This window comes from Delphinus delphis, chromosome 9 (assembly GCF_949987515.2).
Source record: "Delphinus delphis chromosome 9, mDelDel1.2, whole genome shotgun sequence".
Classification (NCBI taxonomy): Eukaryota; Metazoa; Chordata; class Mammalia; order Artiodactyla; family Delphinidae; genus Delphinus; species Delphinus delphis.
In genome coordinates, this window is record NC_082691.1 from 52070651 (window position 1) to 52086977 (window position 16327).

Below are 16327 nucleotides of genomic sequence, written 5' to 3' on the forward strand. Positions count from 1 at the left end.
AAAAATAGGAGCTGCACAGAATTTGGTATAAAGTTCACAATAATATTTAAAGTATGACTTGATCTCTTAAATTTCAACTCATACACAGTAAATTTTATATTATCAATACTTAATAACATACCTATTTCTGCTATTAATCTCTGGATATACCTCACATACAACAAGGTAACTGACAAATGTATGCTGTTCTTTATATAAAAGGAAGGAAAACAGCAAAAACAGATAAACCTCAGCTTATTTCCTTAATTATTAAAACTAGGCAGCAATATGTCAGATGTGTGTGTATTAATTCAGTCATTCCTCAAACATTTAATAATCGGTCTACTATGTGGCCAGTATTGTGACAAGGGAGAGTAAGAATATAAAAAGAGTTAAAAAAAAAAAAAAAAAAAAAAAAAGGTGTATCTGCCCTCACAGAATTCATTAACTAATTGGGGAAGTAAAATTAAACAATTAGAGAAGCATTAAACTATAATGTTTGACTAAAGGGCAATAACAGAAGAAAGACTGATGTGGATCTGAGTAATTATGGAGGAAGTCAAATTTTATTTGGGCCTCCAACATTTTGGGCAATGATTAGGAAAGTTTACATGGAAGAAAGAATAAGAACATTTGTGAAAGAATGACCTGCTATAAGTAGTGAAGACAATGATCTTGAGGGACGGGGGAAATTGCGCCAGATAAGTAAGACAGGTAGGTATAAAGAGCACCGTAAAAGCAAGGGATGAGTTTGGACTTGCTATACTAGATGAACAAAGGATACTGTAGAAGGAGGTGAGCAACAGGATAAAAGCTATTTCCCATGAAAGCTATTTCAGTTGGTACTACTCTTATCACGTCCTCTACCTCACTCCTACCCGCTGTGTACATTTCAACCAAGGATCTTGCCTCCTACTTCCTAGAGAAAATAAAGCCCATCAGGTAAATACTTCAGTTTACAGCTCAACCTTTCTATACTGTCACTTAATTCATTCAGTAAACATATAGTAAGCCTTTACCATGTGCTAAACAAAGCACTGTGCTAAGAAGAGGAAATGGAAATAAAGAGAAGACTTCCTGATTCTGAAGAATGGAACAGGAAAGAAAGGAAGGTAATCAGGTATTTAAAATAACGGAGAAAGGTAGGTGCAAAAAAAAAGTACAGATATTAAGAGAATGGAGGGAGAAACTTCTAGTCTAGGAGGACAGGTAAAGAAGATGACACAAACGACGAAGTGAGAGAGTGGCATGGACATATATATACCACCAAATGTACTAGCTAGTGGGAAGCAGCCGCATAGCACAGGGAGATCAGCTGGGTGATTTGTGACAACCTAGAGGGGTGGGATAGGAAGGGTGGGAGGGAGATGCAAGAGGAAGGAGATATGGGGATATATGTATATGTATAGCTGATTCACTTTGTTATAAAGCAGAAATTAACACACCATTGTAAAGCAATTATACTCCAATAAAGATGTTTAAAAATAAAAAAGGTGACACAAAAGAAATAACATTTGAACCAACTGGAATTATAAGTAGGAATACACTAAGCAAATCGGAAGGGGAAGGACAGTGTTAGACAGAAAAAACAGCATGCAAAAAAGCCCCAGGGGTCTGAAAGATATGGGTGTATTCTGGAAACTCTAAGTATTTCAATATGGCTAAAATGAGGAAGAGGATTAGTAGATGAGGCTAACAGATAAAGCAGTGATGTACGGCCGACTGACTCATCCCAACCAACGTCTGGGATGCCTCTACAGTTGTAGCCAACTTGCTGGGATAAAATGTGAAATTCACTTTTTTATCTATTGTGCAGAAAAGAGTTAACACAGAAGTTGTGAGATTTCTATCTCTTTAAAAAGGCCTGCTTACAAGTCTGCCCCTTGGCTGGCATCTGGAAACTTAGCTGGTAGACGGTTCTCTACACTAATATAAAAGTTCCCCTAAATTGTAAGGGAGTCTCATGTACAAGCAATATGGTTTATGCTGAACACATGCTTTCTTCCTGGAAGTCTGAATTTGGTATGTTCTGGCAGAGGATGCCCATTTGGCTGACACCTAATAAAAAAGAACCATGGTTTCCTAGGCTTAGGTGAGCTTCCTTAGTAGTCAAAACTTAGCACGTATCGTCACAACTGCAAGAGGAATGAAGTGTGTCTTCCTGTGACTCCACTAGGAGAGAATTTTAGAAGTTTGTGCCTATTTCCTCCAGACTTTGCCCCATGCTCCTTTTCAAACCTTTATGGGGCTGATTTTGCTTTGTATCCTTTTGCAGTAATAAATCTTAGCCTTGAGTACCACTATTATGTTGAATCCTGTGAGTTCTTCTGGTGAACCACTGAACTGAGGAGTGGTCTTAGGGACCCTCAGCACACCCATACTCTGCCTTATTATACAGACATGTAAGGTGTAAGTTTCACTGATACAGGGAATGAAAAAAATAATGAGTTGTCTTGGTCTTGTTCCTCTCTTTTTACTTCCATATCAACTGACTACCAAATTCTTTAGGTCCTTCCTTAAAATATCTTATGAATCGTCCCTTCTTATTTCCTACCTCCCACTGCCACCAGACTAATCTCCCTAAAAGTTCAACTTCATGATGTCTAGATCGTGATCACAAATCTCCAACAGCTTTTTTTTTTTTTTTTTTGCATTACGCGGGCCTCTCACTGTTGGGCCTCTCCTGTTGTGGAGCACAGGCTCCGGACACGCAGGCCCAGCGACCACGGCTCACGGGCCCAGCCACTCCACGGCATGTGGGATCTTCCCGGACCGGTGCAAGAACCCGTGTCCCCTGCATCGGCAGGTGGACTCTCAACCACTGCGCCACCAGGGAAGCCCCTCCAACAGCTTTTTAATGTCCACAAAAGTGTCACCTAGCATTCAAAGTTTGGTACAGTCTAACCTCTCTAATCTTAAAGTCCATTACTCTTTGAGCAATATGTCCCTAATATATCGCACTTACACCTCCAAGACTTTGATCATATCACCTCTTCCACCTGGAATGCTATTCCCCTTCCTCTTCCTTACGTAAACCTACACATCTTTCATGGTCCAATTCAAGTCCCACTTCCTCCAAGAATTCTTCCTTAATTATTTGCACCTATACTCATCTACATATTTGCTTAATTCCAAAAGTACTTGGCTTTTATTTTATTTTTTATTTTTTTGGCTGCACCTTGCAGCACGTGGATTGGAGTTCCCCGACCAGGGATCGAACCCATGCCCCTTGCAGTGGAAACACAGAGTCTTAACACCACTGGACCACCAGGGAGTCCCAAAAGTACTTCGCTTTTGAATACTAATTAAATGTTGCCTTGGATAACTATTTTTTTTATATATATATATATATATACACATACATATACACACATATTTCTTGAATTAGCCTATGAAGTCCATCAATTTATCAATTCCTTCTGTCTAGTAACTATTTACACTGTATACTGCTTTATTCCCAGTACACAGTACAACCTAGCATATAATTAGCAAATAAAAATTACTGGCTGAATAACTGAATGAGAACAAGGTATACATCTTTCATTTCTTTTGTACTCCCTTCAGAGTGTATTTCAGTATGATGTGAGATCAGGAGTTAGGGGAGAGAATTGTCTAGGATGATATGATCCTCATGTTTCTGGTTGAATGTCACTCTTCAAAACTGAGAAGGGAGAGAAGCTGGTTTAAGGGGAAGAAATTAATAAATTCAATTTCAATGTCGACTGAGACATACATAAAGGATACTCGAGTACAGATATCCAATTAGATATACGACTCTGCAGCTCAGGAGTAAGAACTGACTAGACACAGAGATCTGGAAGCCATGGAAGTGAATGAAGGCAGCATACAGCATAATTAGCAGATCAAGCACAGATTCTTGGTGACTATAAATGGGTGGGCAAAACCCACAATGAAGGCTTAAAAAGCCGCAGAATTGAAGCCACAGAAGCTAAGGGAAGAAAATATTCTAAGAAAGTAGTTAATACTACAAAATAAAAAAATAACAGAATTAAAAAGAAAACTAGTTCAAGATAACACTGAGCATGTGTTTACACCTACAGTTGCAAAGTAGAAGTTTGACTTTAATTCTAGGCTACAGAAGTATTCTTTTGGGTACCAAACAGTTTTTCTTGTTTTTTTTTTCCTTCCTAATTGTTTCCCAATTAGGGGGGAAAAATCCTTTTTATTTTTAATACTTCCCAACACTTAAAAAAGCAAAAGACCTCACATAAAATTGATAAACTGAAGGAATAAACAACACTGGGCCCTGTTCCTATGTGACAACAACATGTGAAGCTGAGCAGTCTCTGCCCCCTTTAGATGAGGTATGTTTTCTCCAGGTTTCACTTTTCCAGCTTTCACTTGGCCTTTTTCACTTACTTTATGAGTTGAGCTCACGTAGGCATTTATGTTCATGATCTCTGACATATATCTCTCCTCCCTCCCCATGACTCAATTAAAATCATAATGAATCTTTAAAAGGTATAAATCCATAATAAATCAAAAAATAAAAGAGACTAAGAAAGATTTCAACAGAAAAGGTGTGGCAGAATACTGATTAAGCAGGGTGGAGGAAGGAGCAGCCTAAAGCACACGTGAAGGGAGCCACAGTTATAGCAGACAGTTAGCTTACCTAGTAGAACCCTAGAAAGGCCCCAGGCTCAGAGAGAGATCAACGACAGGTAGAGATCAGAAAACAAATATATTGACCTTTAACTAATCACAGTATAGCCCTTTCTGCTGATTCAGCCAGGAAGAAGCCTGGTGGCAGGTAAAAGTTTTTCTCAAAACAAACTGAAAGAAGTGTCTGGGGAGAACTAAGGAGGCAAGTGTGGGTGTTTGTGTTCCAGAGTAGCCTCCCACATTCAGGCACTGGGGAAGGGAGGTTTGCGTCTCACCAAAGGAAACTGTTCCCCACTCACTGTCCTGAAAGGAAAGAGGCAAAATGACAAACATCACTGTAGTGACTTGCTTACTGTAACCCCTCCTACACTATTTAATAGTTTCAACTATGTACTGCCATAAGGAAAACCAACATATTTTTGAAAGAATACAAGGATGGAAGGTAAGAAAGCAGAAAGAAAATTTGATAATTAAGAATTCACTGGTAACTTTCACCAAAGAAAGTTTAGTGAAGTATAAGTTTGGAGCTTGTTTACAGTGGGTAGAAGAGAGAGCAAGACAGGAAGAGATGGGAAACTATGACTACAGTCTATTCATTCCTTCAAAGAATATGACAATGAAGTTGAACGAAAACCACAAAGGGAGATATTAGATTCAAGGAAGACTGGTTATGTTCTAAATAGTGGAGACAAGAGGAATATGCAAGGGGCAAGAAAGACAGAAATAAGAAACACAGACAAAGAGGCTGAAAGCACAGAAGGGAGGGAAGAAACAGGTTATCAATCTTAGAGGAGACAGAAGGTGATGTTAACAAAAGGACAGGAAATAAAATAACCTTGGTTATAAAAAGGGATAACTTCTTCTGAGACAGAGGAAAACAGAGTATTTTCAGATTTAAAGAAATACATATGGTCTAGAGGTAGCAAGATGAGATAATTTATAACTGATAGCTCCCATACTCACAGAAAAATGAGAAATAAGGCCATCTGCAAAGAAAAAAGGGGAGTAGAAATGGAATGTATGACTCGAGGGAAGTTATAACATTAGGTAGCATCCACTGAGGGGACTATGAGAGAATAAATGACAACATAAAAGAATTGTCACGTGATCCTGAGGGTCCAGATGCAGTCAGAGACCATGATTATGCAGTGTCACCAAACCACATCACCATCTAATTTTCTTAGCAGCCCTCAGAAACCCAAGTATGAGTGAAGAAGAAGGGTTCTCAGAGGCAGGATAAGGGCAGCAGAAAAACAAGAAATCTAGACTACTAAGGGTACTGGTAAGAAAACGGTATGATGATTCTGAATAGGGTTCAATATCTAGCTATGAATGGAAGGAGAAAGAAAACTAGTAATTGTAGAGAAATGTGGAATTAAAGAAGGGCTTTGAATCTATCCACCATCCACCTGTCCTCCTACATAGTTATCTGTAAGATACTGGGATAGGTTTATAGATTTTAGGAAAGGCTGGATAAGGTTGTGCTTTAATTGCACAGAAAGAGGAAGAGAGAGGGAAAGGAGAAAGGGGGTAAAATAGAATGGGAAAAAGAAGGAGGGGAAGAGAAAGAGGAAGAACTAATACACGTCATTTTTCTGATGTAGTTAATAAATTATATGATGCCATCTATACTCTCTTAGTTTTCTATGTGCACATTTCTAAAACAACTACTTGAAAGAAATTTTATATAACACACCATGTGAAACCAGCTATATTCTAAACAACTAATCACATTTTTCTCTAAAACAGACTCACTGCTTTAAAAAATGTTATATGTAAAATTAAATGCAACTGTTTCACAAAGTTTACAATTTGACATTTTATATACATTTTAACTTTATCATGACTTCAAAAACTCTCTAAAGGGGTAAAGAGTATTCAAATTGCAGAAATTCCTTCAGCTCACTGATACTATATATATATGTCACTTTTCCCTAATTTTCTTTTCATGTTCACTTATTTTAGAAATTTTTGGTTGATGAAATAGCTTACAAAATAGCAGGTAATACAATAAATGCAAACATCATAATACATTTTCCATTTTACAGACCTTACTTAATCGTGACTGAAGTACCAAGAGTTTGTTGTATTCTTCTGTTACTTTGTTGAGAAGAGTTTGCACATTTTCCTGAAAATCTAAATGATAAACAATTATAATAATTTCACTCTACAATAAAAGTCTGCTTCTTTCAATAAGTATTATTCATCAATTCATAACTTCAGAAAATTGCCTGCTAGAAGTAAAATTCATAGATTTAGTAACCAACAATTAAAACCTCAATAATGTGGAACACCTGCTACAAAGATTAATTTGACAATTTCACATTAAAATACATTAATTTCTTTTGGCATTCATTAATTTGTACATATTTGTTCATTCTTCATACAAATGGACAGGGGTATGAAACATTTTATCTGTGAAGGAATATCAAAAAAATTAATTGAGGTTATAATTTGTAAAAATGAAATATAGGATTCCTATTAAGAAAGATAACTGAATGTCTTATTCTTTAAAAAAAAAATAAAACCCCGACAGACTTATTCAATAAAATACCACAACTTTTAAAGGTTTGGATCTATGGTATAAAATTAAGAATTATAGTGAGGAAAAGATGGAAGTAGAGGAACAGAGGATAAAGAGACAAGGAAACTTGTAGACAGCTTTGGTTCTCTTTATATCACAATTACTGCATTGTAAAACTAAAAATGTACATTAAAGATTTAAGATTTCATGAACCTGAAAAAACAAGATGTTAAGATAACTCAAATTGGCTAAGTGATAAAATCATGAATTAACAGAGAAAGTTTATCAATTCATTTAAGAAAATTACTCTGTTCAATAATGTGGTAAAGCCTTTATTACCTTGAATTTCATATTTATAATCTTGCAATTCTAGTTCTTGATTTTCAGAAGTGTGAACACCGGAAGTCTCTTTCTCTTTCTCTTCTACATTTACTTCACATTTTAAAGCAGAAGTATAATGTTCACCAAGGACACTGCAAAAAGTCTGTTGACAACAAAATTAGGTATTTTATGAAATTAAAATTTTGATTTCTGCCACTAAAGATCATTAAACACTATTTTTCTATATGCAAAAGACAGTCAAAATGGCACAGAAAAATCAGTAAGAAAACACTCTTCTGTATACCAAATCAATCTGCAAAAGAAATAACCAAGTCTAAATCTTTCTCTCTCCACATATAGAATGTGAGATTCTTCTTACACCAGGAAAATATTGATAGTCTTCATTATCTACAGTATATATCAAATATATCTATCAAATTATAACTTTTTGCTTCTTCCTAATAATGAATATATCTTGTACTTTAATCTACCACTTTCTGGCTTGGATGCTATTCTGATGTTATCTCTATAAGGTCAACTACCCTTGTGAAAAACACCAAAAGATGAGGACAGAAGTTCAAAAAGTAGTCTATAAATTCTATAGAAATTACAATATATGAAGTAGGAGATCACATACATAGACTTTAACATAAGAGAATACTATTCTGTGGTTTACACATGGAAAAAAAAAATTTGACACATCATTCTGGTTTTTCTCCTGAGCAACAGATAATTTTATCATCACTTACAAATAACATACGCCACATAATCATCTGATAAGCCCTCTAAATAAGTTTCACCTGTGCCCCTCATGCAACTGGAAATAACAATCAACAACTCCTAGACTTAACCAATTTGTTTATTGTTGCTATTTCTTGAGATTTGCCTAAAAGTTAAACTATACTATTAATAATTGACTTGATTAAATTTTCAACAGTCCCTAAGGCAGAATTTTATCATAAATTGATAAATTGATTCAGGTTGGTAGAAACCTGATCATCCAATTTACAGGTGAGGCAACAGACCCAGAAAGATGAAGTAACTAGTCCATAGTAACATCAATGATTAGTGACAAAACCAGGTTTCACGATGAACTCCAGGGGACCTCTCCATTACAAGCTGATTCATATTTCAACTTCAGATTAGGGGGTCAAGTAAAACCATTAATAGAAGAAAAGAAAATATAAAGTCAGCTTATAAATAAACTACTGTGACTTGGGCCCTCTTTCCATATTTACAGACTATCAACAATGGATATGAAAGGACAATCAATGTCTGAACCCTTCGGCAGAGGTGGAGGCTGAATGAATGTGGTTATTTCTGACTTTCTTTTGCTTTTTTGAATACTGTTTTTGAACTATTCTGTAGGTAATAAGAATCAGTAAGGGAGCTTTACCTTCCCAACTAATACCATCCTCCTCCCTCTTCGATTCACAAATACACAGGCTAGGATGGAGATCTGTGACAAGCCTAGGCATGTATTTTAAATTTTGAACTATTTCAAATATGCAGAAAAAATAGTTCATCTATTACCTAGCTGTAACAAATACTAACATTTTGTCATATTATATCCATATTTTTAAAAAGAAATAGAACATTACATACAGATTTGAAGATTTCTGAATTAAGTACTGCTTACCTATTTCATTCACCTGTCTCTCTGCCCAGAGGTGATTACTCTAACATGCATGCTTTTATACTTTTTCTTTTGAGATTTGCTGATATTAGTACACCTAGCAAACACTGCAATATGGTGTTCCACTGTACAGATATAACACAATTTGTTTATTCATTTGCCTGTAGATAAAAATCTGAGTTGTTTCTAATTTTCAACTTAACATAGACATTCTTACAATGTACATATCTGGTTGTGCACAAATGTGAGCCTAAGTAGAAGTAAATGCCTGGGCTGTGTGATGTACATATCTTCAACAATATACCTTGCCAATCTGCTTCTCAAGGTAGTACACTCCCACCAGCAGTGTAGAAGCGCTCCTATTTCTTCTTCACAAATATATCTTCACAAATATAATTATACTTGGCATAATTAGTTTTTAGATTTGGCAATCTACAGTGTGAAATCTTATCTTACTAGTCTTGGGCAAGATCCCCAGGTAAGTCATCAAATCACTCAACCACCAAAGTGGGCACGGGTAGGAGATAGACCTGCTTAAGGCTCTATTGGTCTGTTTTTTTAAATTAGGCATAACTTTTGTGTATTCTACTGCTGAGATAATTTACCTAGATTTCTTTTGTTTCGAACTGATTATCAGGAAAACATTTTTTTTCTTTTTTTTTTTTTGCGGTACGCGGGCCTCTCACTGTTGTGGCCTCTCCTGTTGCGGAGCACAGGCTCCGGACATGCAGGCTCAGCAGCCATTGCTCACGGGCCTAGCCGCTCCGCTGCATGCGGGATCTTCCCGGACCAGGGGTCAAACCCGAGTCCCCTGCATCGGCAGGCGGACGCTCAACCACTGCGCCACCAGGGAAGCCCCAGGAAAACATTTAAATGCTCATTTTAAACTTAAAAACTCAGCAATATTTTCTAAATACAGTTCCGAGGTAAGACAGTAGGGAAAACTAACTCAGATGATTCTGCCTATCAAATTTGTAGTAACTTAAAATTTAGCGTTTCTTGTCTGAAAGTACTTTAAAAAAATATATATCTTTATTGGAGTATAATTGCTTCACACTGTTGTGTTAGTTTCTGTTGTACAACAAAGCGAATCAGCTATAACATATACATGTATCCCCATATCCCCTCCCTCTTGAGCCTCCCTCCCACCCTCCCTATCCCACCCCTCTAGGTCATCACAAAGCACCGAGCTGATCTCCCTGTGCTATGCAGCAGCTTCCCACTAGCCCATCCATTTTACATTTGTAGTGTATATATGTCAGTGCTACTCTCTCACTGAGTCCCAGCTTCCCCTTCCCTGTGTCCTCAAGTCCGTTCTCTACATCTGCGTCTTTATTCCTACCCTGCCACTAAGTTCATCAGTAATGTTTTTTTAGATTCCATATATGTGCATTAGCATACGGTATTTGTTTTTCTCTTTCTGACTTACTTCACTCTGTATGACACTCTAAGTCCATCCACCTCATTACAAATAACTCAATTTTGTTTCTTTTTATGGCTGAGTAATATTCCATTGTGTATATGTGCCACATCTTCTTTATCCATTCATCTGTCGATGGACACTTAGGTTGCTTCCATGTCCTGGATATTGTAAATAGTGCTGCAATGAACACTGTGGTTCATGTATCTTTTTGAATTATGGTAAAAGTACTTTTTAACTAATACCTTACCTGTGTAAAATGAGAACATTCTTCAGACACTGCCCTGTGAAGTTTTCCAATGAGCATTTGTAAAGGCTTCACTTCATCACCTAATAGAATAGATATTGCATTAAAATGTTCAGTTTACATACTTAGAAACTATTTTCATATTAAATCTATGTCAACTGGAAGCTTTGTGGCAATAAGATTAGTTTTAAATTCTTTATTTCTTTCAATGTTATTTTGTGCTGCTCAGTGTTAACCAGCTAAGATAATCTGCAGGATTTTCAATTTATATCCCACAAAATGGTACAAAGAAGTGACTTACAATTTTTGTTTACTACAACCCAATACTAGAAATACATCATACAGCATAACCTATTACATATATACATCCATATAAAACTGAAACAAAAATTTCACAAATCAACATTTACTCTTTCTACATGCTATGCACGCCAATGTGTTCTGTTCTACTTTATCACTGGACTGGCTTCATCGCCCATTAACGGACTCATTAATTAACTTGTAGTCTGAAACACTACAGATTCTATCTGAAGAGGATACCAATACAAACAATATATGCTTAAAATCTTATTCAACTGACAAAGAACTGCTGAAGTGAAAAAGTACAGTATTCTTATTTAAGCCACACTTTAAATTCTACTCTGTTCAACAAAACAATTCCAAACGTTATGAGCCACCTCACTCCCAAAGGCAGATCTGTCCAGAGTGGGGGCCTAAAGATACCTTGAACAGAGGAAGTTTAATTTAATTAAGTAAGTATTAAAGATAAAAGTTAACTGCAACTAGTCTTCCACTTACGGTTCCTTAAATATTGCTCCTTACACAGTACCAGCTTAGTCTTTGGCTCACTCTACAGTCTCCCAGGGCATCTCATTCTTGTCCTTGGCCTCAAATGATCTTTTGATTTACAAATCTTTATCTTGTGCCTAATCCTCCCTCTTAGGTTTCAGCTTTCTATTTTCAACTGCCTAATAGATATCTCTCTTTTTTTAATTAATTAATTTATTTATTTGTGGGTTTTTTTAAAAAAACATCTTTATTGGAGTATAATTGCTTTACAACGTTGTGTTAGTTTCTGCTGTACAACAAAGTGAATCAGCTATACGTATACATATATCCCCATATCTCCTCCCTCTTGCGTCTCCCTCCCAGCCCTCTAGGTGGTCACAAAGCACCGAGATGATCGCCCTGTGCCATGCGGCTGCTTCCCACTAGCTACATATTTTACATTTGGTAGTGTATATGTGTCCATGCCACTCTCTCACTTCATCCCAGCTTACCCTTACCCCTCCCCATGTCCTCAAGTCCATTCTCTACATCTGCGTCATTATTCTTGTCCTGCCCCTTAGATATCTCTTTTTCAAAATCAACAGGTATTTTTAACTCAATGTTCCAAGCTTAATTTACTATTTTTTCCACAAATCTGGTCCTTATCCTCCTCATGACTGGAGTCGCCCTCATTCCAACTACTCAAGCTAGAAACTTAGGGATCATTCTCAACTCCTTCCCCTTTTACATTTAATATTAACTGCAGACTACAGCCTACCTCTTTTTTTTTTTTTAAACATCTTTATTGGGGTACAATTGCTTTACAATGGTGTATTAGTTTCTGCTTTAGAACAAAGTGAATCAGTTATACATATACATATGTTCCCATATCTCTTCTCTCTTGCTTCTCCCTCCCTCCCACCCTCCTTATCCCACCCCTCCAGGCGGTCACAAAGCACTGAGCTGATATCCAGCCTACCTCTTTAACTCTTAAACTTTCCTTCCTTCTCCAATTCCCAATGATATTTTAGTTCAACATCTTAATGTTAACAGAATTACTGCCAAAGTTGCTTAACTGGTCTTCCCATCACTTATCAACTCCCCCAATTTGCCTCAATGCTGTCATCTTAAAAATCTTACGATGTTACTCCCACTATTGAAAATCCTGCATTAGGTCTTATCACCGTTGGCATAAAGATTAAAAATGCTTCACTTAGGGTATATGAAGTCTTTTCTTACCAAGCTCCTGCCAATCTTTCCATCTTTATCCCTCAGTACTTTTTCACACACGTTGAATTCTCAACTCTGCAAAATGGATGCAGTCTCTCATATCTCTACATTTAAAACTCAAGAGCTTTTGCTAAAATTCCAACCTCCCTACTCCTGCCTACTGCCTCACTCTTCCAGGAAGTACTAGACTTTTCTCCTCTCTCCTTCCATTCTTTCTGTTCATTCTTCTAGTATAGAAATTTTCCTATTGTTTTCTAAGAGTTTATTTTATATTGCTTTCCCACAGGATTGCTGACATCTTGGGGAAAATAACTCAGTGATTTTTAGATTTCTCAAGCACGTAAACGAGTATCCTATGATTATATGAACAAATGAGTCCAGGACTGGAATACCCAGTCATGTTCCTCTATGGGGTCTAAGTCAAGAACAGAATCATGGAGTGGTGGGCTCTAAGTGATACTTATTTGTTTCATAATACTTATAATTTTGTTAGAAATCATTTACCTGTTTCTTGTGTTTTTATATTCTGTAGCTCTAGCTGGTGTATTTTCTGAAGTTCCTTGATCTTATCCTCTTGAGCAGAAATAAGCTCCTGCTTAAGACTGCAAAGAGCTTTATCTTTTTCCTTTTTCATATATTCACGAACCTGATCCACATGAGTTGAATAAACCAGAGAGAGGCAAATACGTTGAGCTTCCATCTGTAGCCTTAAATCATTCTTAAAGTAAATTAATGTGTAGGTTAGAATATTTTTAAATGACAAATCAAGTAATTTAACTTTTTTTTGCATATACTGATTACAAGGGAGGAAATACATGAAATTATAGTTTAAAATTTCATGTAAGAGAAGTGACGTCTAATTTAAATTTTTTCTCACTTATTCTGTTGCACTGACCTACCTATCTTTTTTCAAGGAAAATAGCACAATATTTTCATTACTTCAACTTCACAGTAAATTTTGATATTTGGTATAGCTAGGATGGCCTGATCTTTCATTTTTGTTCAAAAATAACATTTTAAAACAAGTATAGAAAAATGCAAATAATAATGTAATAAACACTATGTACACACATCCCAAATTAACAAATACAATTATTTTATCTTTTTTTTTCATTTCTCTCCTCCCTACATGTTTTTTTGGTTTAGAAAGAAAACATAGATAAAATTTAATCTACTATGTTCTCATTCCTCCTTCTCCAGAGGCCATCATTATCATAAATTTGATCATAAATTTGCTGCAAGTACAGTTCATTTCTTATACTCTCACTTCTCAATCCATCTATAAACAATGCATTATATTTTGTTTTTAAGAATTTACATAAATGGTGCAAAATGGTATTTATTTTGCAAATTACTCTTCTCATTCAATATACTTCTAAGATCTATCCATGGAGATACAGATGAATTTAACTGTGGTATTATATATATGAATATAGCACAATTTGTCCATTTCCTTTTTGGAGATCAACTGGATTATTTCTAAATTTTTTGATGTTTCAAAAAATGCTGCAATAAATTCATATACATATGCCCTGTATAAATATGCTAGTGTTTCTCTAATGTAGTGGCTCTCAAACTTTAGCACACATCAAAATCACCTGGAGTGCTTATTAAAACAGATTGCTGGGCCCCTCTCCCAGAGCGTCTAGCTCAGGAGGTCTGGTGTGGGCCCCAGAATTTGAATTTTAACCTGTTTTCAAGTGATGCTGATGCTGCTGGTCAGGGACTACACTGAGTGCCACCTAGAAATGTAAATGCTGCATCACAGACTATGTATATTAACTGCATTAGATTTTAACACATTTTTATAATTATACCAATTTACACTGATATTTAACAGTGTAGGTGAATACTCATCTCCCCACATTCTCATCACACTTTTTATTGTGAAACTTATTTTGCCAGTCTGACAGGTATAAAATGCTATTTTATTGTTATATCAATTTATCATGTTGAAGTATCTTTTCATGTTTATGAGCCAATTAGTTTAGTCCCAAGAGTAGAAGTATTTTTGTGGCTTCAGCATTATTTCTAAGCATATTTAGATTGCTCTGAGGTGTTATTATGTAAGTTGTTGCTCAATTTCTTCCGTGAGCTTCCTTCCACAGACACACACCTCACTCCTCTCCCCATCACTAAGGGGGTTTGTCTTGGTAGTGATGAGTGGGGCAGGGACAGCTTATGGGTTTGCCTCTGTTTACTTTATGGAAGTTAATGTCAAGGAGATGGTATCTGAATGTCACTGAAAATGTCTTTAGTTAGAAAAAATAAAATTCTTACTGAGAAGATTTGACCATTTTGATGGCTTCAAATTTAGGTCCTCCCCCAGTAATGTTTTTTAAAAAAATTTAAATGATCTCTGGCATTTTTAGAAGTGATTACATTAAAACCAATTAACTTAACCAATTAACTTACTTAACTTAACCAATTAACTTACTTAACAAAGCATTAATAGTTATGCAGTTAGAACATCTTAACTCTATTTAGGTTATTAAAATGTAAAATATCCTAATATCTGATATAAGATCACAAATGTGAGTACATTTATTAGAAGTAAAAAGAAAAAACTTTCCAGTGGCTTCCTACTGTATACAGAATAAAATCTCAACTTCTTACGCAGTCTGTAAGGCTCTACAAGATCTGGTCTTTTGCTTCTTCAAACTCTTTTTCTTCCACTCTCCTTCCCTCAAACTCAACTAAATACGTCTTTATTCTGTTCCTCAAACTCATCTCTGTCATTGCAATTGCTCTAACTTCCATGTGGTAGACTCCTCGCTGCCATTCAGATGGCAGCTCAGATGTTAATTCCTCCTAGACACCTTTCCTGACCACCCTATTTAATGCTGCCACCACCACTACCCACCATTCTCTATCACATTATCTGTTTTATTTTCCTTATAAAACATCACTTTTCTTAACTATTCTACTTGTTTCCTCATTTATTGCCTGCCTCCCTAACTAGAATATATGCTCTTTGAGAGCAGGAACCTTCTTTCTCTTGTTCACCACTATTCCTACCTGGCAAGAGACTCAATAAATACTTGTTATAGAAATGAAGAAACACATAAAGCTCTAGTTAGCACCATTATACAAGATGTCCAGTGGAATTTTCATGTCATTTCTATTTTCAGTATCCAGCAAATATAAATCATCAGGAGTGACCTAGTATTACTCATTATATGCACTGTTTAACTGTATTTAAAATTAATACATTCCCCCCCCCACTTCAGGTAAAACAAGACTCTGAGAAAATGCTAGGATTTAAACCAAGATTTTTTTCTCAGGGAAATATAGTTTCATAACTACTGAACAACTATACAGAGCACTAAAAAGTCTGAGAGTTAATTTTCAGTTGTGGAACCTTGAAAACACCAATACAAAATGAGACTGAAACCAATCTTTGGGATTGCAACAAAATATTACAAAATAACTTTTCTAAAGCTCAGACTCTTGTGATTTAAACTCTTGCCTTTTCAAAGAAAATGTGTTCTATGTTCTATTTCCTGAGCAGATTAACTAAAAGATTAACTAAAAGAGCAGCAACAACGTTTAAGGCAACAATGTTTAAGAATTAAAAAG

The 16327-nt window shown here is 35.9% G+C and overlaps 1 protein-coding gene across 8 annotated transcripts in view; it reads right to left on the reverse strand.

Moving 5' to 3' along the window:
* AKAP9 (A-kinase anchoring protein 9) overlaps positions 1–16327 on the reverse strand; it is a 147312-nt gene that overhangs the window by 84985 nt on the left and 46000 nt on the right. For all 8 annotated transcript variants that reach the window (XM_060020544.1, XM_060020548.1, XM_060020545.1 and 5 more), the window contains 4 exons: positions 13253–13466; positions 10754–10833; positions 7466–7610; positions 6653–6738 (listed from right to left, as the gene is read on the reverse strand). In XM_060020544.1, coding sequence (XP_059876527.1) covers positions 6653–6738; positions 7466–7610; positions 10754–10833; positions 13253–13466 — 525 coding nt within the window. The remainder of the gene's footprint in view (positions 1–6652; positions 6739–7465; positions 7611–10753; positions 10834–13252; positions 13467–16327) is intronic.